Source organism: Larimichthys crocea, chromosome XXIII (genome assembly GCF_000972845.2).
Source record: "Larimichthys crocea isolate SSNF chromosome XXIII, L_crocea_2.0, whole genome shotgun sequence".
Classification (NCBI taxonomy): Eukaryota; Metazoa; Chordata; class Actinopteri; family Sciaenidae; genus Larimichthys; species Larimichthys crocea.
This window is the reverse complement of record NC_040033.1, coordinates 3,851,859-3,873,192: the sequence shown is the minus strand read 5'-3', so window position 1 is coordinate 3,873,192 and position 21,334 is coordinate 3,851,859. Positions and strand designations below refer to the sequence as shown.

General features: G+C 42.6%; 1 protein-coding gene across 9 annotated transcripts in view; it reads left to right on the top strand.

Annotated features, from left to right (window-relative positions):
* Positions 1–21,334, top strand: part of LOC104939158 (microtubule-associated protein 4) — a 109,107-nt gene that overhangs the window by 32,501 nt on the left and 55,272 nt on the right. For 7 of the 9 annotated variants that reach the window (XM_019270449.2, XM_019270451.2, XM_019270456.2 and 4 more), the window contains 3 exons: positions 14,225–14,338; positions 15,664–15,750; positions 18,584–18,757. In XM_019270449.2, coding sequence (XP_019125994.2) covers positions 14,225–14,338; positions 15,664–15,750; positions 18,584–18,757 — 375 coding nt within the window. The remainder of the gene's footprint in view (positions 1–14,224; positions 14,339–15,663; positions 15,751–18,583; positions 18,758–21,334) is intronic. The other 2 variants (XM_027274371.1, XM_019270452.2) reach the window with 1 other exon arrangement.

Below are 21,334 nucleotides of genomic sequence, written 5' to 3'. Positions count from 1 at the left end.
AAGATGTTTTTGCCTTCGCCCCAACCCACTCAGGTAAGATGAGAGAAATAGCAGTGCTGATGACATAAACCTGGTGTCATGTTACCACTGTGCAGGTGATGGAGTTAACTACACCAGTCTGTTTGGCGGCTAACCGACCTGGTCTGTCATTCCACCTTTATTTGAATTATTAAAACCATCTATTGTCTGCGGAGGGATGAAACTGGCACTATCTGTATCTTTAATTTCCACTGAGTGCCAGCTGACACAGGTGCACTGTGGGTAGGATGACGCTGTCAGACCTGCCATCTTCCATGTGCCGTGTGGGATGACTGGAAGCCTCGCTGGGGTGGATGTTGGCGACAGTGTGGGTGTGGGAGGGGTGGAGTTCCCAGCATGTGAATGTGACGTCTGTGTTGGCATGTTCTGCACTTAGCTTCCCGGCTGTTTGCATGGCATGGATAGCTTGTTGTTACCATAGTTACAGAGCTGTATGTGTGCATGTGTGCATTTCTACCAGAGAGTAACTGGAAGGACTCTCTGTGTAACTTTTGGTTAAACTCTACCTCTAATCTCCCACACTGCGTCAGTAATGAGCTCAGAGTACAGTGCAAGGGTGTGAGCTGACTTTCCAGTGGGCCTACTTTAGTAGATGGAGCATCTGGCACCGTCGAGGTGCGTTGGATACATTCATCACTGTTATCCCGGCAGACCCCGGGGAGAGGACGCAGGCGGTATAAGTAGAAACTGGGTCAGAGAATTGAGAGCGTAAGCTGAATCCTGACAGAGCAAATGCAGATGTGTATGTGTGTAAGTGTGTGTTTAGATGCTGCGTGTCACCTCCAATGCATGGCGCTTCTGCACAGCACGTAAAGACAATTATATGTTGTAGGATATCTTCCCAAATGTTTGACCAATGTAAGACGAAACTTTGAGAATGGGATGGATCATGTTGGTCAAGTATTTGACATTTGTTGGATGAGTTGCAGTTGATTTTGTGACAGCTTTACTAACCTGCTTTCTTCCTTTTTTCCCCTCATCCCCGACCCCCTTCATTCTACTTTTTTTCTTCTTATGCCATTTTTATCCATACCCCTCTTTTTTTGAATGAACCCTCTTTGGTTGATGCACTTATTTTCTTTATTTCCTTCCTCTTTGTTGCCGTCGTCACCATCTTTTTCATCTTTTTTACCCTCTTCTCTCCGTTATCCCTCTTCTCTCCTCCCTCCCAATCCCCACACTTCAGAGGACTAGAACCCGCCTCCATCGCCATGCCGACTGTCAATCAGCTGTGCTTCCGCGTCTGTGCACCTCTTCCCTCTCCTTGTGCAGCACACACACACACATATACACACACTCTTCCTTCACATAATGCGTTAGTCCTCTGTGACTCTCTCCACTGGGTGTCTCTGACACACACTTTTTTTTTTTGGACGAAATTCAGTTTGTACTTTCTCTTGTTTTTGTCTGGGGCCACGATGACCACTGTTACTTATTTCCACTGTGTCCAGTGAAGTGTTCCCTCCTTGTCTGTTTCTCTCTGATCACTTTTTGTTTTCTAATTTGTCCAATATTAACAAAAACATCCACAAATTCAATTCAACCTGACAGATCTAAAAGCCTAATGTGGCATAAACGAATACATGAAAATTGAAAAAGCCTGCACATCTGCTGCCCCTCTCTCTGTCTCATTATCACAGAAAGTAAGTACATAAGTTCATGTCCTCACATACACTCACACACACACACACACGGGCACAGACACCGTCCAGCAGCCAGCCCTTGTCCTCATGTCTGAAAGCCAACGCTGCGAGCCGGATCCATCAGCACCCAGCAAACCAGCACACACACACACACACACACACACACACACACACAACCACAAAAACAAACAAACAATGTCACAGATCAGCCCGCCAAAGGACCTTTTGTATTTTTTGTTCATGTTTTTTATTCTTCTGAAATGCTGTTTAACCTGCACCTTGTATCTGCTGTGCACTATTTCAATCATTCTTTAACCACACTAAAGCCTTCAGACCTTCAGTGACAATCCTTCATGTAGACGATGACTGTGTTTGTAGTTTTTAGTTCTCGAAGTCGATCTGATCATTCAGAATGATTGTTTGTCATAGTTAACTTACTTCTGTGTTTGCTTCCTAATAACTCCGATGTGTCTGTTGTGTCTGTTGCTGTACATTGTCACTAACTTCAGGATCAGAACTCATCATTAAGATGATGGTGTCCTGTTAGCTGCTGGTTATAAAATTCACATGCATCTTCTTAAAACATATTTCTGACATCGGTTAATGTGCCACTTTCTGCATGGTTGCACCAGTTAGCCATGTAAGCATGGTTAGTGTTTTCTTCATAAATTGTTTGACCTGACCCTTTAAGAAAAAAACTGTGAATGAGGTGTAGTGATGTCCTGTGCCACTGTTTTCTTTCATCATCTACTCTGACTCTCACTTCATCTGTCTGTGCACCTCAGCAGACAGAACAGCACTCACTGTAACACATACGATACTGTACAGAGATGTTTTCAGGGTCAGAGGTCATGGTCAGCTGCAGACACAACAGATGAGCAGATTTATTTCACCCTGCAGTGTGATGTACTGTATATTATTTATGTCTTATTTAACTTTTAGATGCATACAGACATCCTATATGTTCCACAGAGGTTTGATGAAGCCTCTTTGATGTGTTTGTTCCAAGCGGTATCTTATCTCCGTGTCTCTTTTTATAGACGTGCCTCTCTCTGTCTCTGCCTGCACATTGTGCTAATAAACCAATATAACACACACTTGCCTGGCTTTTGGTTTCTCTTTCTTCTAACCACCCTGAACCTAAACCTCCTGTCTAATATCTTCTCTGCTTGTCCCCCTTCTCTCAGCTCCTTTCTATCCCCGTCCCTCACAGCCTTTTATACGATGTGCAGTATTATTTCCTGTTTTCAGATATTCTTATATCTTCTCAGAGAACAAGATGCTTAGTCATCACGGCTGTAACCTTTGGAGGTGGTGTTTTTTTTTTGTTTGTTTTTTTTACAATGTAAAGCTTAGCGATTAGAGTGTGCCGCATGGGAATGATTTTCTATTGCTTCTGAGCGATGTGCCTCCTTGGTTACAAAACCGATTTCTTTATTACTCTCTGCTTTTTTGGAAGGAGAAAAGAGGAAAAGCAGTCATTTCTCTTGCCCTCTTACCGTAGCTTAAACATATTCATAGAAAAGGAAATAAAGAGGATTGCTAGCTATCAGTATTTTATAGCTTCTCTTCCAAAATGGGTGACTGACTGTCGGATTCCAAACATTAATGTACTTCAGGAAAAGTAGAAATAAGACTACACTGCATTATCATCAGCTTAACTAAAAAAAAACGTACACTACACTCAGTTTGTTCCACTTCTAGTAAATCTAGTACAGTAGATTATAGTACAGTACAAAATACCAAGATGATAGAAGTGCTGTTCTGTTCATAGAGGGTGGAAGAAGGAACTCTGAAATGCTTCTAGACACATTTCCAAAAGTGAAGTTAACAATTTATTCTTCCATTTATTCGTTCATGGAGTGTCTGCAGTAGTCTTCAAACATCACATCCTGATGTCTCAAAATCAGTAAATGCTTTTCCATTTGTGGCTTAATATTCTCATAGTAATAGCTTTTTCCTTGTAATTTTTTGATTTTGGGTCCGGACGTGGTCAACAGTGTTGACTGTTGGGAGGAGACAATCTCTGGTGTTTGTATTTTCTACGCTCAACCTCCCATTTGACCGCCCCCTACAAGTACTGGAGTGCTATAACAACATTATGCTACTTCTTCCTGTATAGTTGATAGATATGCAAGTGTACAAGTGCAAACGAAAGTCATAGACTGTACCATACAATGAACTTAATCAGCATTATGATAAACAATGAAAACAGTTCTTAGCTTTAGCTCTACTAAAACACTTTTTTGAGTCCACTCCCAGCAGAAGCTGGGATGGAGCTTTACTGCTCCTGCTTTACTGTACTCTATACTGTAACCTCCAGAGACCATCCTGACCTGTACAATCCTCTCTGTCAGCATGGGCGTGGTTGCATGTGAGAGATTCTATATGGGGCAGCCTGTCCTACTTAGACAACTCAGAGAGTTGTGGTGGGGTGATGCAGGGAGAGAAAGAGAGGGAGACCAATTGGAAAAAGTCCTATCTGTAAGCAGATGTGCTTTTCAGCAGAGGGATCGTCCTGTACCTTTTAGAGCGTACACCCCAAACACACACTTCAAATACTCAAACATCCCAACCTCCAGAGAACCTCATCCTGAACAGCTGATTCCCCACAACACCCTTAAAGAGGGCAAGTGAAGGAGGATTCAGGAGAGGGAATGAGTTTGAGCGATATACATAATGCATAGATAGACCCCCACAGTAGTATAGTCCATTATGTGCATCTGCCCACACACATGAAGACCTACATCATCTGAGGACCTTGAACTCCCGTCATGCCTGCAGCATGCTTTATACTTTATTGATTGGCTGCATTAAGGTGTTACATCCACCACTGTGGTCAAGGACTTCCATTGTGTTTTGTACAGACATTGATGGTCCCTTAGACTTTTTCTCTAGTGCCACCAGCAGGTCAAAGCGTAGACATATCCAGTTAAATCTCTCATAGTCTGATGGATGTACTCGTTACAGACGGTTTGTCAAGTCCTCAAATGTGGCACTAACCCCTGAATACCACCAGCCAACCACCAGAAGTGTTTCATAAGTGGAGTTTTTGCCCATCAGACTTTATGAACTTGCTCAGAATTTCCCTTTTATCTGTTTCTGCCATTGAGAGTCTGGGTCACAGGTGTTTTATTTTGAAAGTTGACCAGATTCTCTATGCTGTTTCTAACTTCCTGTCAGCTCAATCTTCTCTGTGCTGCTTGACATGGCTGATTGAAGCATCTGTCAGAAATAGACCAGTGTATTCTCTATAGAGCCGAGTGGAGAGACACTCTTCTGAAACGTAACTGTAGTGCTTCTAGTGGAATCACAATCATTTGTCTAGCCTCGGGCGGGCCTGATGCAGCCCGAATGCAGCGCAGCCGTGTCCAGTGGAATTTATTGGCCATAGTAGTGACGGTGGCTGTAAATCTTACGTAAGGACGATAGACGTCAGTTCAGACAGTAAAACCCTCCAGAGATTTTGCAAATTGGTAGGTAAGCTGATTTCTGCTTGGTCTGCTACACCAATAGTGGCACCGATGTCACCTGATGTTGATTCTCTAGTTTCTCCTATGGACTCTTCCTGCAGCATATGTCATCTACAAACAGGTCTTAGTTTCTGTGAGCAGCTGATCAGGCATGAGACCATATCCACTATATCACAAATTTGAGGTTTAGCTGACTTCACTAGCATTGTCAAAATGCATCTATCATAAAACATATGAAGGAAGTAACGTTCTAGTATTAACAAATTGTCTCACTCATGTGAAACCAATAGTACAGAAATGGAAACAGTTATCCCTCTGATAGTAAAGAATAAAATAGATGTCCACATGTGTTAATGAAGATGAATTACTGTGAATCTGCTGTTGTTTGTAGTAACCTGAACCACAAACTAGTAGTTTTAGAAGTTAACCACTCGCTGAAGCTGCCTAGCCAGCAGCAGGTCGACACTGTTGGTTTTAGAGTGAAATAAAATAGACCAGTTTGATATTGGCTGCCTTTACTCTGACACCACCCTCTGGACACTTTTTAATTTTTTGCTGCGGCACATCTGAGGAAAACAAACTTGACCTTAGTGTGAGTGTCAAAGCCTCACAGAGCTGCTGGTGGGGCTGTACACTCTGTGGAGACACTGCTGCAGAAACTGTCAGCATCCTTCAGAAACCTCTTTTCTTCATTTTTTTTACAATGTTAGAATACTGACCAAGACAAGTGAAAATATTAGAAACTTGAAAAAGCATCTATCATGTATCAGCCTTTGAAAAGTCAAACCGACCTACTTTACACGTCTCCATTTTATTTGATTGAAAAACCACAAATCCCAACTTTTAGCTGAGCACATCCCCATCGTTGTATAATTTGATAAAGTCACGCTGTGGTCCTGTTAACTTGAAGATGTGATTGGGTAGAAATACTGGATAAATCTCCTTTAAATATTCATGATGCAACTTTAATCCCTGAAGACCTAATTCCTCCGTCACTGATGTCTTCTGTGTAGACAGAAAGCTTTTCATCTGTGTGAGCTTCTCTCACATGTGAAGGTGTGTGTGTGTGTTTGAGTAAACGTCTCTCTTTACTCTCATGTCAGTATAGTGTGTGTGTGTGTGAACATTAAGGGCTCAGACTTACCTTTGAGTTTGGGTGGGGAACATCAACATGTGCAACTAGTGATTCTTCCACTCTGTTCACTTCATCTGTTGGTTTGACAGGTACTGACTGCACAATCCCTGCTGGTGGGAGTGAAATGCAGCTTGGTAGTATGAATTGTGATCTATGACAGTAAGGAGTGCTGGAAAGCGTGACAGCTGAAAATGCAAATAAGAGTGAACAAAATGCCGTGGATAGTCCGAAAATCCTTCACGTCAGCTCGACTCCTAAATCCTGCCAATAAAAACTAACAAACACTGACGTGAAGGAGGTCAGAACAGAGTCGGGGTGGGATTAAAATAGCTACAGAGGGATTGCCTCTGTGTTATTTTCATCTTTCCAGACAAACACAGGGTTGTTTTCAGGCTATGACAAGGAGGTGTGGAAGATGCAATGACAAAGTAGGACTGGGGTTCAAAGGAAATAAACCAGGATGGAGGGAGAAGAACGGTTTCACAGGCAGCTGTGTGCATGTGTTTGTTAAAGACTCCTGCAGGTCCTATCCTCCACCCACAGACACGTGAACACACATGTCACATTCAATGCACCTTGCATCTCTACAGCCTGTCAATGCACATCACCCTCTCACACACTGAATTTGTCCCATTGCTGCATCAGCCTCTTGACTTGTCATCCTCCACAGGCTGGTCTGTCTTAAAGGACTGTCGCGCTGACAAAGGTGTCTGTGATTATGGAGGAACGGCTACAACCAGAAAAAGTCACAAAGTCACAAAATGCTGCCAGCTCAATTTTATATATAATTTCATCATTCTGTGTTATAACACAAGTGCTCAAACAAAAAAAAAGTATTTCCAGTATGTATTGCACAATGGACATACTGATAGATCGAATTCTTAACAAATAGATTTAAAAAAATGTAAACTTAATTAATACAACAGTCAACAACAACCCACAGAGATTCTCCCTGGCTGTTGCATCCATAGTGTGACAGTTACAAACCAAGACAACCATCCATGTTTGTTGATGCTGTCCATATCTCGCTCAGTAATTTCACTGAATCATTTTGTTTTACTTCATTCATTCAGTCAGTCTTGTTCCTTTTTCTTGTTGGTGATTTGTTCTGTTTCGCCCTGACCAATCAGTGTCATATCTGTCTGGAGTCACTTCAAAGTTGCTCTTTCAGTTGACCTATAACAAGCTGTACGACTTCATCAACGTCAAACACCATTTTTATTTAGCTGATTTCCATGGGTGTAGCCAGGTAGCCTGCTGAAACAGACATAAATGGGCACAACACTGGATCAAATCAGAGATGTGGGCAGACAGTCAGAGTTTTGGAACCAGGCTAATGGATGCTTTGTGTTTGTCGATGACAGCAGCCAGGCGATATGGGTCATATGTCAAATTCATCTGTTCCAGCAGCTGTGAGAGAAATTGTAAAAAGTTCTACAAGTGAAATGTTGGCTGGGTTTCCCGGGCCACTCTTCTCTTTTGTAATAATAGGTGAGATCCCTGCCAGTGGAACCGCAGGAGGAAGGCTCAGTGCTCAGGTGCTTTAGGAGGGCTTCTAGGAATGTCAGAACGCGAGGGGGAACCCGTCAGACTGAGGTTAGACTAGTGCCATATGGTTGTTACGAGACGGCATCCCCAAGCTCAGAGAACCTGTTGGAATCTGTCTTTTAGCTCTCCTAATCCAAACTGCAGATTTATTTTTGCCCCCAACCTCGTCTCACCTCACCATGCTTCACCTTCTCCCTCTGACACTCATTCTCTGAGTTCACTCTCGTTTTTACTCTGTTAATAATTCAATTATTTTTAGTGTTTTTTTTATAGAATGAGTAGAATATATCCTCGACCAGACCTGGATATAAAATAAGTGAATTATATTCTAAAGCCTGCTACATTCAGACTCTTGGAGTTTGTAGTGGACAGTTGCAGGTAAAGGTGGACAGAACAGGAAGTACTGCTGTTTCAATCTGACGCAGTACTCTGTTGAGGCCGAATCCACAGGACACTCTGGATGTTTGTCCTCACCAGAGACTAGCACTCTGTCCTGTCCTCTCGGTGAACCGTCATCGTGCGCCTGTGGTACTGCGGCAGCCCTGACCCAGCCAGTTCATAGTGTCTGTCCCTGCTGGAGGAGCTGAGGCTGAAGCAGAGGAGCAGGGAGAGGCTGGGGTCAGCTGGAGGACAGCTGCAGAATTCCAGCATGCCCTGACGGCTCATCCCAGATTAGACAGTTTTGGTGAGGCGAACCGTAGGGAGCCATGCAGAATGAGAGAGAGAAATACGTTGAAGAAGAGCCAGGTTTGGTTTTAGGCTTACATGGCTGTAAGCTGTGACCATAATCAGATCAACCAAATTGATTTGGACATTTTCTGTTAAGGTTGCAAAAAAGAACCTCTCTGCTCCTTCCTAAAGTGTGTTATACAGTATAGACATTCATAATGTGGTCGTGCAAACAGCCTGACATATACACTGTAGCTTTTGCTCTGGCTGCTTATAGATCCACAACTAGGCTGTGGCCTTATTTCCAGAGGACACCCGCTCGATATATATTTATATATTCTCACCAGCAGAGGAGGTTCAAGGAGAAGTCTACACTCCTGTGAATTGCATAGACTTCTTCAAACAGCCACTTTGTAACATGTGAGAGGCTCTATTGGCATGTAATAATAACAAGAATTATTAATGTATAACATTGCTGTATAAAGAAAAATGATGTCACGGTTTACTGAACGTTGTGAAGCTCAGAGTGTGGTGCCTCTGGTTGTCGCCAACGTGGCCTTGTCTCTAATTATGCATAAGTTTAAGCCTTAAACGAGGGAGTTCTATAAGAATTCAGCCTCAGTACAGCGGACAGGAGAGAGGAGCAGAGGAGCACGCTGAGGCCTGGTCAGATGGAGGACAGAGACCAGCCCATGGCCTACCGGCCATATGAGAGAAGATAACAAGCCGGGCAGTGCTAGGTTAGACTTGAGCTGAGTCAGACCCTTCATGAAAACCATTCAGTCCAGTCTGAGAGTTCCACCATGACTTCTGTCTTATGGACTTACTGAAATAAAGAATAAAGTAATTGAGGTTAGTAAAGGTCACTGATGTGCTAACAGTAACAATCCTTCATCTCCTCTCTCCCTATGTCTTACTGTCACGGCGTGTCTCTGTGTCTCAGTCCGGGCCTGGGACTTCCATCCATAATGTTCAGAAGCCAAAAACAAACGACCAAAACAAAACACTCACATCTTTGTCTCATGTGAAAAATGAGAGCAGCGGTAGCATCGTGTAGTGACACAGTATTCTGCAGGCTTTTGTTTAACCTGCAGTGGCATTAGCATTCAGCCAGGTCAGAGTAAACACACCTGCTGCAGGGCTGAAAGTAGAATAAATTAACCTAACACTTACTTTACCTGATGAGACCCCATCTGCGGACTGTGAGTCCTGCTTTTTGTGACTTGCAACTTTTTTTTATCAGCACATGGTGACCTCACTTACAATATATTCCAGAAAAGCTCAGTATAGCAACCTCAGCTGGACTCTGATCAGCCCGAATAAAAACACCTGTGTGTGTGTACATGGCTTCATTATCACATCAGACAGATACAATTTCCTTCTTAGGGGAAATGAGGTCACAGCTGCAACAAGGTAGAAATATATCTGGTGATCAGCCAAAGAATGACTCCATCGCTGCCAGCTGGAAAATCTCTTGCCGGTTACTTTGTTACTTTTAATGCAATTTTTAAAAGCAGCTTGGTGCACAGCTATAAAATGAGTCATCACACACAGGGACCAAAAGATGTACTGGAGTGTGGTGCAGTCTGTAGACTGTGTCATAATACCTCCAAAACACATGGACACGAACAAAACAAGCTGAACAAGAAGTTGTTGTTTTCGCGTCCCAGTGTGATCTGTGAGAGAGTGCACTGTTGCCTAACCCTAGCTCCTGCTTCAGACGTTGAGAATGCCATCATAACAACGTTTGAGTGGCAACCTTCCTCCACTAACCTCTGCACCACCTTCTCAGCTGATCCAGAATCTGCCGCCTGTCCTCAGAAGAAGCCTCACAGGGATCCACTGCCACTTCTACAGCTTAGCCGCGCATGAGTGGAATTAGGGGTGTGTGTGTGCGCACGTGTGTGTGTGTGTCCGTCCTAGGCTATATTTATCCATTGTATTCTGTCAGGTCAGCAGAGTGTACCCCAAGCGTGGGCTCTGACTTTCTGTCTGTCTCTCTACCATCGCCTTAACAGAAGAGTGTGTACTCACTCTTAGTGTGTTTGTGCGTGTTACTGTGTTTACACGCTGGTGTATGTGGGTGCATGTGCATTTGTTTGTCCACATTAGTGCAGCTACAGTAGAGTGTGTGTGTGTGTGTGTGTGTGTGTGTGTGTGTGTGTGTCCGTGTCCTCAGATGCCTCTCAGACGTTGAAGTTCATCCGTCAGACAAATAGCTGCTCCAGTCTGTCTCGCCATACTTCGTCCTCATGCTGAGGTCAGCAGCAGCTCTTACATAATTGGGAAAATTAACACACTAAACACAGGATCAGAAATACAACTCTCTGTGGCTGAAGTCACACTTTTGTCATGGTGCATTCAATAGTTAGTTAACTCCTTGTTTCCTACTTAGATGTTTGGTCTTCTTAGTCTTGCTGAGCTTTGCCGGAGTCCAGCAGTGAGTCTCTCCTCTGCTCTGTAAGGAAACCGTTATTAACGGTCAAGCAGTCGTGATGAATGATGACACTGTAACGAGCCTCCTGTTGGGCTCTGACTCACCTGCAGCACCAGGAGCAATTCATGGGACATGGGACAAAAGACAACACGCAGACACACACAGTTAGTCTTCCTTCTTCTTTCAAGCTGAGCAGTTCATCACTAGTACATTAAACACAGTGCAGTGTGTAGAGAATATTTCTCTCCCCTCCACACACACACACAAAATGTGTCTGAGCTAGAAGAAGGCCTGAAGCACAATTAAAATTTACTGGGCCAAAGAAGCTGAAGCCCCAGATTCACCATCATTGTTTTACAGCAGACAAACAAAATGTTTTTGTTTTTATTTTTATGTTTTATTTTTTGTCCGATGCAGATAATAATGACAAGCTGCTACAACTGACAACCTTTGCCATTTGTCCTGTAGTCAGGATGTTAGAAATAATACATTCCTTCAGCACACCCACCAAACCTTTTGTAAAATTTAACTAAGGGTTTTTATTTTTTTTATTTTCTTCATTCATTTTGAATTTTCAGTTATTTATTCTTCAGATATTTTCTCAATGTTTCTCCATTCTAGACAATATGCCAGTGTGTGCTGTGTGTACATATAACTGTAGTGGAGAAGTCTCTTTAATTGTGATTCATGTAGATGTCTTGTAACTGTAGGTTGGATTGTGGAGGAGCTCACAAAACTGATAAATCAGTATTTACCCTCACAGCTACCACAGGCCATAAACGCAGACTACATTTTTCTTTGACTGAAGTGACTTTAAACCCCTTGTGTTGTGACTAAGAGTACCTGAGAAGAAGCTATTTAGATGAAAATCATATCAAACCATATACTGTATCTAACAGTAATATACAAATGGTTGAGATGTAAAGCCTTGCCAAGTGGTAGAAGTGCAAATGCAAACTTGACCAAACCTACTGAAAAAGAGAGGGAGAGATCAAACCTTAACATCTACACATGTACAACATGTATCTACCAATTCACCACAAACAGTGTTCATTGTTCATTCTTGATGAAGCCATCCCATCTGTAGAGAAAGTGTGATGAAGAGTTACTTGTGCCCATTTTTTGTCTGCAGTAAAGTCATTAAATACACAGTAGGACATAGGACAAATGCAGAGACGACAGAGACAAACAGGACATGATGAATGATTGAGTGGATACAACATGAGGTCAAGCTGGTGAGTGGGTATGTAGTAAATCAGAGGGCCAGAGACTGGAGGTTCGAGATAGAGAAAGGCGTGGGTGTGTTTCAAACAAAAAAAGGTTGGGAACCACAAATATAAACCAATTTTTGATGCAAACCCAAAAATAGGCATAGTTCAAATGTTGATTAAAAACATGGGAAATCTGCCTGAGCCTAATTAGAAAAGTAAAGTACAACAGTTCACAGTTGAACCAGTGAGTAGGTCTGAAAACTGCGATGCATATTTACAATGTGGCTAATGATTTGACCTCTGTTTTCTCAGCCAAATAAGCTACATAAGCTAACCTAAGAGAATGTTGTAATTGCCAAAAAAATGGATTGATAAAAACCCGTAAAAAGAATCGACATCTGCTTGAACTCCCTAGTTGTTTCAGCTCTGCTAATATGTCTGCTAATTTTGCCAAAGAGATGTTTCTTTGAGTGATGGGTGCTTACCAGACAGCTACCAGCTTTGAGGTTATGTATTTGCTGTAACTTCCCTCCACCCCCCCCACCAACACAAAAACACCCTGTGGCTACAGCTTTAAATAAGACTGATCCAGTCGAGTCAACCCGAGTGGTTCAGCAAGGGCTACAAATGCAAATAGGGAGAGATATTAGAGGTTTTCATTCCAGTGCCCCTGACTGCCCTTTGAAAGCTGCTTAGTCTGATTTCAGCACCTTGGACAGCGGCGCGACACAGCGGGAGCTAACGTCGTCTGTTTGCTGCGACGTTCATGCTTCACTGATTTAACCCAGAGGAGCACAAGACGCTCAGTGCGTTTATGTGTTAGCCATGTGGGAGGTCTGCGCTGTGACCTTGTACGTCCCCTGTTATTTTTTTTTCCCCCAAATTTGTGTTTACAAGGCAGAGAGAGGCACAAAGACAGGCAGACAAACACAAGGACGAGTGCTGCTGCACTAGTGTTTTTGAATCAATCAGTGACCCTGCCCACGGAGTGTTTTCTGCGTCCTGTCGTGACAGACAATGCACACCATGGCCTCTGTGTGTGTCTGATATATGGAAGCGTTTGTGACTTTGGGTGGCGTCCTGTCTGTTCGCCTCACTGTCACCCTCTGTGAACACTGCTGGGAGAGGGTTGCCATCGGCGCCTCCCTCCTTCTCTCCTCTGCTCCTCCTCTCGCTCTGTGACTCCTCTGTTTCTTTCTCTTTCTTGTTTATCCTTATTTCTCTTTTCCATACCTGTCTTTTTTTGCCTCATTCTGTGAATCCTCTTTCTCGCCTTTCTCTGCTTCCTTCTATTAGTCCGAGTGCACTCAACCCTTCATCTTCCTCTCTGACCCACCCGCCTGCTTTGCCTTTCATGTCTTCCTTTTCTCCTCATCTTCTTCTTCCTCCATTTTTATCTTCCATACACAAACAGCCACATAAATTCTGCCAGTCGGGGCAGGGGTGCTCTGGCCTCTGAGGTCCACTCAGGCTCCCCGGTCGGAGACTGGGACAAGAGTTGAAGGGTGACCACGGGAGTAGAGAGGGAGGGAGTGAGCTGTGGGAAGTCGGTGAGTGCGAGGGGAGGTGCTAGCTGGCGGGGCCTGGGACCTGAACCAGACAGACAGTGAAACGTCACACCAAACCCAGACTCCCCGACTGTGATCGCATTTTTGTGTGTGTCTGTGCGTGTGTCTCTTTGTGTGGTGATTGTGTGTGTGTGTGACTGGGGGTTCACAGTGTTAGTAGCTCAGAGTCAGCTGAGGCTGCAGTGGAGACAGACAGAGACAGAGGCACTGAGCAGTACATAGCATACATCACTGAATGTTGAGTTGTGTGGGACTGGGAGATCTGCTTTTGGGAGAGAATTCAGCAGGTGAGGGTGTGGGTGTGTGTTCATGTGATGCAAGTGTTTAATGTGTGATGGAGTCCACTTTGCCTATGTGTGAGTAATCTGCGAGCGTGTGTGTGGATTTGTGTTCAGCTGCGTCTGATTTAACAGCCTCGTGTCAGTAAATTACACTTGTACAGTGGCGCGTCATCAGCGAGGAGGAGGAACTGATGTTCGATGATCCATGTTGTCACTGCAGGTTGTAAGCTGACCGCGGGGGGACAGACTTCAGCGTTGCGCCCAGAGCCGCAGGGAGAGGTGTGGCCACACTCATTTGACCAGCAGCAGGCCCTGGCTACAGACTTCTTATCAGGTACGAAGGTCAAGGACGTTGATCCAACGTGACACTTAAAGTGAAAGAAACGATTGTGTTCATGATGGTGCTGCAGTAGTTTTTTTTTTTTTGGTGTTCCTCATGGTGTCTTAACAGGACATTTATAATTTGAAATTTAAACAAGGAAGAAGGTGATAATATCTGCAGCCAGAATAGCATTTAATATTTGGACTTATATTTGGACTGCATGTTGAAGACTTCAAAACGAGTTTCTTTGCAGAGAACATTACTAATGTAACTAATGACTCAGATTTGAGTCACATGACATTACTAATGTAACTAATGACTCAGATTTGAGTCACATGACTCTGAAGTAAGACCAGAATCAGGATCTGGTGCTTTAGACTTTAAAGGTTTAAAGGATTAAGGGTTCTATTTACAGAATATTGACCGGGAATTGAAATCTCGCATACCTATATTTCTATATATATTATTTCAAAGTGTATAATCATCTAAGAATAAGAGTCCACCAGATAGGGCCTCACCTTTTGTGGTGGCCACTACAATCCTACACACCGGACCTTTAAAGAAAAGAAAGACTTGTGATTTCACTTGGACTACAGTCTTTATTTGCTTGACTTGATATTCTCACCAATGCCATAGATGAAAATGATAAAGTATACACCCTTTGAATCTTTGAATCAGTTGAGAGCAGCCAATCATGTTGCAGGAGCAGAAAGGAATGGTGTGTTTGGTAGCACACACCAGCAGACACGTGAAATTATTTGTTTAGGATGAGAAACACAAACTTTAGGGTCTGGATTTAAACTGGAACTCGACTCAAAACTCAATCCTAACACATTAAAACTTGAGACTTGCAGTGTGACTTCGTACCATCTGTGGGTCATTTACTCTCAAATAATGAACTATTTTTCATCTTATCAATTTGATTGATGAAGTATGTCGACAAATACAAAGTATGTTGTCTTTGGAAGTCTCAAGATATAAATATAAATATCAACTGAACTCAACAAAATGTCATATTTTCTGATCTGTCCTGTAACAACACAAGTCAGAACTTAGAGTTCAGTCCTCAGAATTATATTTCACTCATGCATGCTAAAATGTAGAAAAGTTTAATTTCCAAGCCTTATCTTTTTCTTCTCTACCTCCATGTTGTCCACCTCCCTCGTCCACTCTGAATTATTAATGCTTTTGTGCCCAACCACCACCTACTCCATCTCCTCCTTCCCTTCTTTTCCTCCTTTGGCCACCTCATCCATCTCTGCCTTTTTCTTATTCTTCTCCCTCTACGACTTCTTCCTTCCCACATGTTCTCTTCTTCTTTCTCTCCCCCTCGCCAGCCTCCATGGCAGGTTATTCAGATCCTCTGGGCTCTCAGACCAGCTCTGCCCAATTGATGGATACTGGCCGGATGGGAGCTTTTTCAGGTATCCTGCAGATATTTCCCAAAATAATGCTGCATCAGTACTGAAGCTGGTACTACTCTGATGATAGCAGCAGTAACAAAACATCATTTCATACATTAAGTTTTCAGGTGCTGCACAAGCACAAGCTTAAAGTGTCATTTCAGATACCAATATTTAAACATAAACATCTACACAGACAAATTAATATTTGATTTCCCATTTTCACCAGTTAAACTAAATGACAGCAGTAGCCTGAGAAAACTGACAGCTTGCATCAGCAGTAATTCATCTGAGTGGTGATAACACACCTTTGTTTTTACTGAGCTGTCAGCTAAGATACTGATGTTTTCATCACAATCACTTCAATATGATTTTGTGTTCTTTCTTTCTTTCTTTCTTTCTTTCTTTCTTTCTTTCTTTCTTTCTTTCTTTCTTTCTTTCCTTCTTTCTTTCTTTTAGATGTTTCTATTCTGTGTTTCTTTGATCTCTGTTAAGGAAATGCACACTTACGTTCACAATGCACCATTTAAAGTGCCTGAAGTGCAGGAGAAAGGATTTTGATGACTGTATATATGTTTTAATCACATTATAGTCACTTGATTACTATTATTTCAAGTCATTAGACTACAGTCTACATATAATGTAGACAGTAGCTGTCCTAAGCAGTTTTTCAATCCCAAACTGAATATAACTCTCACTAGCCGTGTTTCTTTGGCTGTGTTTTGGTGGATTTTGTGTCGGATCAGATTACGCACACCATTCAGCCTGAATTAAATGTTTGGCTAGCCTACTTGCCTACCTGTTATCCTGCACTCCCTGTGCATGGAAATGTGTTCTGACTTTGGAAGGGAGGAGGCTGGTTGGATCTCGTTGGGTTTTGTACAAGTTGCTGTTGGCCTGTATTTGTGATTTCTTCCAGTTGCTCTGTTTGGTTGCTGTTTGCATTATGTTATTTTCAGTCAAATTGTAGATGACATTCGTCCATCATTTAATTTTCATGCACGAACAGGTAGCTAGCTAACAGTACTGGCAATGATGTTGACATTATTAAAATAGATGATGATGCTTTTAGAGTAACAGGCCAAGTACGTACAGTATGTGGCTCAATCTCCTCTGAACAGGACAGATTTTAGGTGGAAGATTATCTTGTTTTACTGATCGCAGACATCTTCCTACTGACATTATGAGGTTATAGCAACCCAGATATGCTCGCAGCCCGGCCTTCAGTATAACTGTGGTTAGAGGTTGTATTCTTCTCAGCTCTATGTCAGTGTCCTGTTTGTATTTCAAACAGTTTGATGCTGTTACCATGTGATAATAAGTCTCTAGCTTTAGTTCATGCTGTGTTAAGAAAAGCGGTTGACATTTTGAAAATACAATTACAAACATGAAATAATCTCCGACCTTCATTACCCTAAACCCTGATATTTCACTACCTCTTTGCTCATTACATTTACTCTTTTTAAAAATGTCACTTCAGTCCAACAACTGGTCTGGAATCTGAATCTGTGCTCGTAAAATCCGCCCTGATAAATGGCTTGTGGTGAGGCACAACTTGTTAGCTGCATGCACAGTTGTAGCTGTCACAAGCTTGATATCTGCTGGTGTTCCGCAGAGTGACACACACACACACACACACACGCACAGTATGAGCTATGAGGCTGAGTTATGCCTTTCACCAATGCCAACCTCTGCATACTCAGATCTCACTGTTGCCTTAATGAGACCTGTCGTCTACGGGCCACGGAATTACTGCTCTAGGCTTGAACCCACACACACATAGTCTTTTGCTCACACACACACACACACACACACACACACACACACACACACACACACACACACACACATTCCCATAAAAATACACATACAGTTGACACCTTCTAACCCAATTTCCACTAATTTAGCTAACAAACCAAGCTTTCATGCACACACAGATCCTCTTTAATCGTACTCATTTGTGTGTTTCGATCACACACATACACACACACATTGTGCACACACACACTCATAATCTCGTCCAAGGCTATGCCAATGTGCCTCACACATACTGTACATGTTCGGACCACATATATACACACACACAGAATCTCCGGCAGCTGATTGGATGGCTGGAAAGCTGGTCTTGCTCTGTCCGTCGTTAATGCACAACACTATACTTTAATTTATCCATGTTGTAGTTATTAACCGGTAGAGGGAAAAAAATCCATGTCTACATTTTTAGTGTTTGAAAACCTACACTACGCTGAACACTGTTCTGTTGCAGGCTTGTAGGAATGATGGGTCCCCTATGGGCCGCAAAGGCTTTTACATGATGTCACTTGGCTATCCTCTCAAGACATTAAAGTCCATTAAAATAAAAATAATTACTACCTTGCATTATTCAGGATTTCTGTGGGACATTCAAACGTCTAGAATCCAATAATCTGAATTTTAGCTCCTAAATTGTCTTAAATACGATTTGAATATCTTAGAAATTGATTTGATTATGTTGCATTGCATCATATGGATCAGAAACCACTCAACTGGCTCAAGAAGAGCACATTTAGAACCTGACTGAAGCCACCTGAAAGTAATTAATTTGAAGGTTGCTGCATCCTGCAAATAAATGCTGAAGTTAGGAACTTGAGCTACAAAGGTCCACAGGAAGTCAGAAGTAGTTATTCATATTCATTTTAATATGAATAATTCTAGGACTTAAATTGTGTTTGTTTTTGCCACCATGGCCATGAATTGTCTTAAAAAGGTCTTAACAGTCTTAACAAACCCTGATTATTGTGGGTGTATGTTGCATCAGTGCTAACAGAGTCTCCAGCACTGACCCTGTATCTGTTTCTCTCCCTTTAATGATCAGGTTTTTCCCAGCCTGGTGAGATGGGGGTCAACATGGAGTTGGGGGCTGCACCCCTCTCACCAGTGAGGATACAAAATATAGTGGAACCCTCAGCAGGGTCGGATGCCCCTAAAGAGCACACCCCCATGCTGCCTGAACCACAGCCTCCTCGCAGCTCTCTGGATCTGCCAGCAGGTAAAGCACTTGCCACTGAAACATGCATCTAGTTCTAAAGAAACATCGGGCACATTGACCTTCTGCTTCTTCAACAAGGTTGTGCATCAGTGTAGCAAGTGGAACCCTCTAGAATTTCCAACCAAACTGACTGACAACGCTGTGTGTACTGCTTTTAGTTGTGTCAACTTGCTTTAAAAGCTCAAGTATCAAAGTATCGATTACTATACAGGACAAATACTGCTAATTGTAATACGGTCAGCTTCTGTAGTAATGTTTGCACTCGACAGCTTTTGAATAGTGTTTACATCTTTTTGTCCAGGAATAATTCAGATCTGATTACTGTACAGTGTAAGTTATCGTATGTGCTCTGGGCTGCACTGCCTAATTGATCCACAGAGGGGCGCAGTACACAGAGCAGCTGTCGGTCTGTCTGTCTGTCTGTCTGTGCTCTTTTATAGCTTCCATCTCACTCCAGCTCCAATGTGATTTAGACATCCAGCTCAAGGTCAATGCACATCTGATGCTGACATGTATAGGGTACCATGGCTTCAGGTCATACACTGTGTTTAGTTTGTGTGTGTGTGTGTGTGTTAGCGTGTGTAGATCTCAGTGTGTATTTATCCTCCAGAAAGAAGCTGTCTGTTTGTCTCACTGTCCACTCTCTCTTGACCACCCTCTCCCTTGCCCCACCCCATCCACCCGCCCCTCCCCCGCGATAGTGCCGCTCTCCAGTTGGACGCTCATGTGATCCTAGAGAGCGTGGGGTTGTAGTAGTCACCATGCGGTAGCTTGTGTGAGCTAATGCAGCCATGCTAACATCCCATGTGGCTAGTGGAACGTTGCAGACAGCATCACAGCAGCTGAGCCCCCATAGTGCACTGCTGCACAGCAGGTGGTAGAACCCTCTGTGCTACTGTACTGTAAATATCAGAGTGGTTCTGTCAAATGCACACGAGCCACGCACTAAATAACTGTGAGTGCAAAAATCTCTACAGTACAGTGCCGGACGCTCTTCTAGGACCCCAAAACTGAAGGTTTAAGGGTGAAAGAGGATGTTGTTTTCAGAGAGCCAGCAGGTACTGATTATGAATAAAAATACATCTTGAAAATGAAACGAATGCAAACCATAATCACATGGGGTGTTGCTGATTTGGCGACACCTGTGGCTACTGGTGGGAACAGGTGGACTGTTCCTGCAGAAAAAAATCTTAAGCTTTACACTGTAAAGTTTCAAATAAAAGCTAGTATTCAAATAATGACCTTGTCTCAATAGTTATAGCAGGCCCAAAGGCAGGTCACAAAAACTTAATATGTCATGTCATGGTCACCAGTCTGAATTTATCTTTTTAAGAGAAATATTATGCAGTTTAGTTTGATTGTTGTTAAGATTCTATCTGTGAATTTGAAATCAGTGAACATTTCTTGCATATTTTTCAAATTAAAAGTCTTCCTGGAAAGTCAGAGAGAGAGGACTGCCCCGATCAAACATTTTTCTCCTGTATTGATTCCTATACCTGAACTCACACTAATCTGCTCATTAAGATTACCTGAAACCAGAGTGTCTATAAAATTGAAATATATGTGAAGCTCACAGCAAGGAACTCATTAAAAGTTAACAATGACATTAAGACAAACAACAACAAAGAAATCTATTTCATGCAGATCAGGCAGATGCTCAATGCTTTTAATAAAGTCAGTACTAGTTCCAGTATCAATGTGATGTATCTTATAGATGCATCCCTGCTTTTAATATGAAACATTTGCACAGGAAATGTAGAGATCCATGGACGCTCGCTTAACATCAATCCAAAAATGGCAAAGTGGAAACAACTGGAATAAGTGAGTGGATAAAAATTTGTGAAAGCCAAGAGCAGTAAAGTGTAACAGCATGGAAACATGGACGTGCTGAGTAAAGCCTGTTCCAAATTATCTTCCATCAAGGTCAATGAAGTTTCCAGCCACAGTTTGAGAATGTATGGTACAGTAAACCTTTAACCATGTTACCACAGTCCAACGATGACCAATAGATCTTGGTCTAAATTTGGTTTGTTTGATTCACTCTTCTGCTAAAATATTAACCACTAGCAGAGACCAAATACAAGGCAGGAATGTTGTGAGTCATAACAACTGAGCAGTGCTTCAGTTTAAGTGCAACCAGCAGAACCGTAGCTTGACTCACTGCAGCAGACGGAGATGATTCATTCAAGTTTTCAATCAGCCTGTAACAGGTGATGAAGGCACAGAGGATGGAGACTACTCTGCTTGTTAACCCCTCACTGCCACCCTCAAATCAATTGTAAGAAGTGTCCCCCGCTGTGTGTGTGTGTGCGTGCGTGTGTGTATAATCGCTCTGCTGGTATGTGTGTCAACTGCTAGGTAACACATGGTGACTCAGCAGTGCGGCAACCACCACCTCACCTTCCCCATTACAAGATGTGCAGATCTCTGTAGAGCAGAACAATAAACAAGATTTGTTAAATTACCAGCATAATGAATCCATTACTGACTCTAATTAACTTAAAGTATAATGAAGTTTTCTAAGCAGATAAAAACATTGAATCATCGTAATTAAAGTGAGAATACAGCTACGCCAAC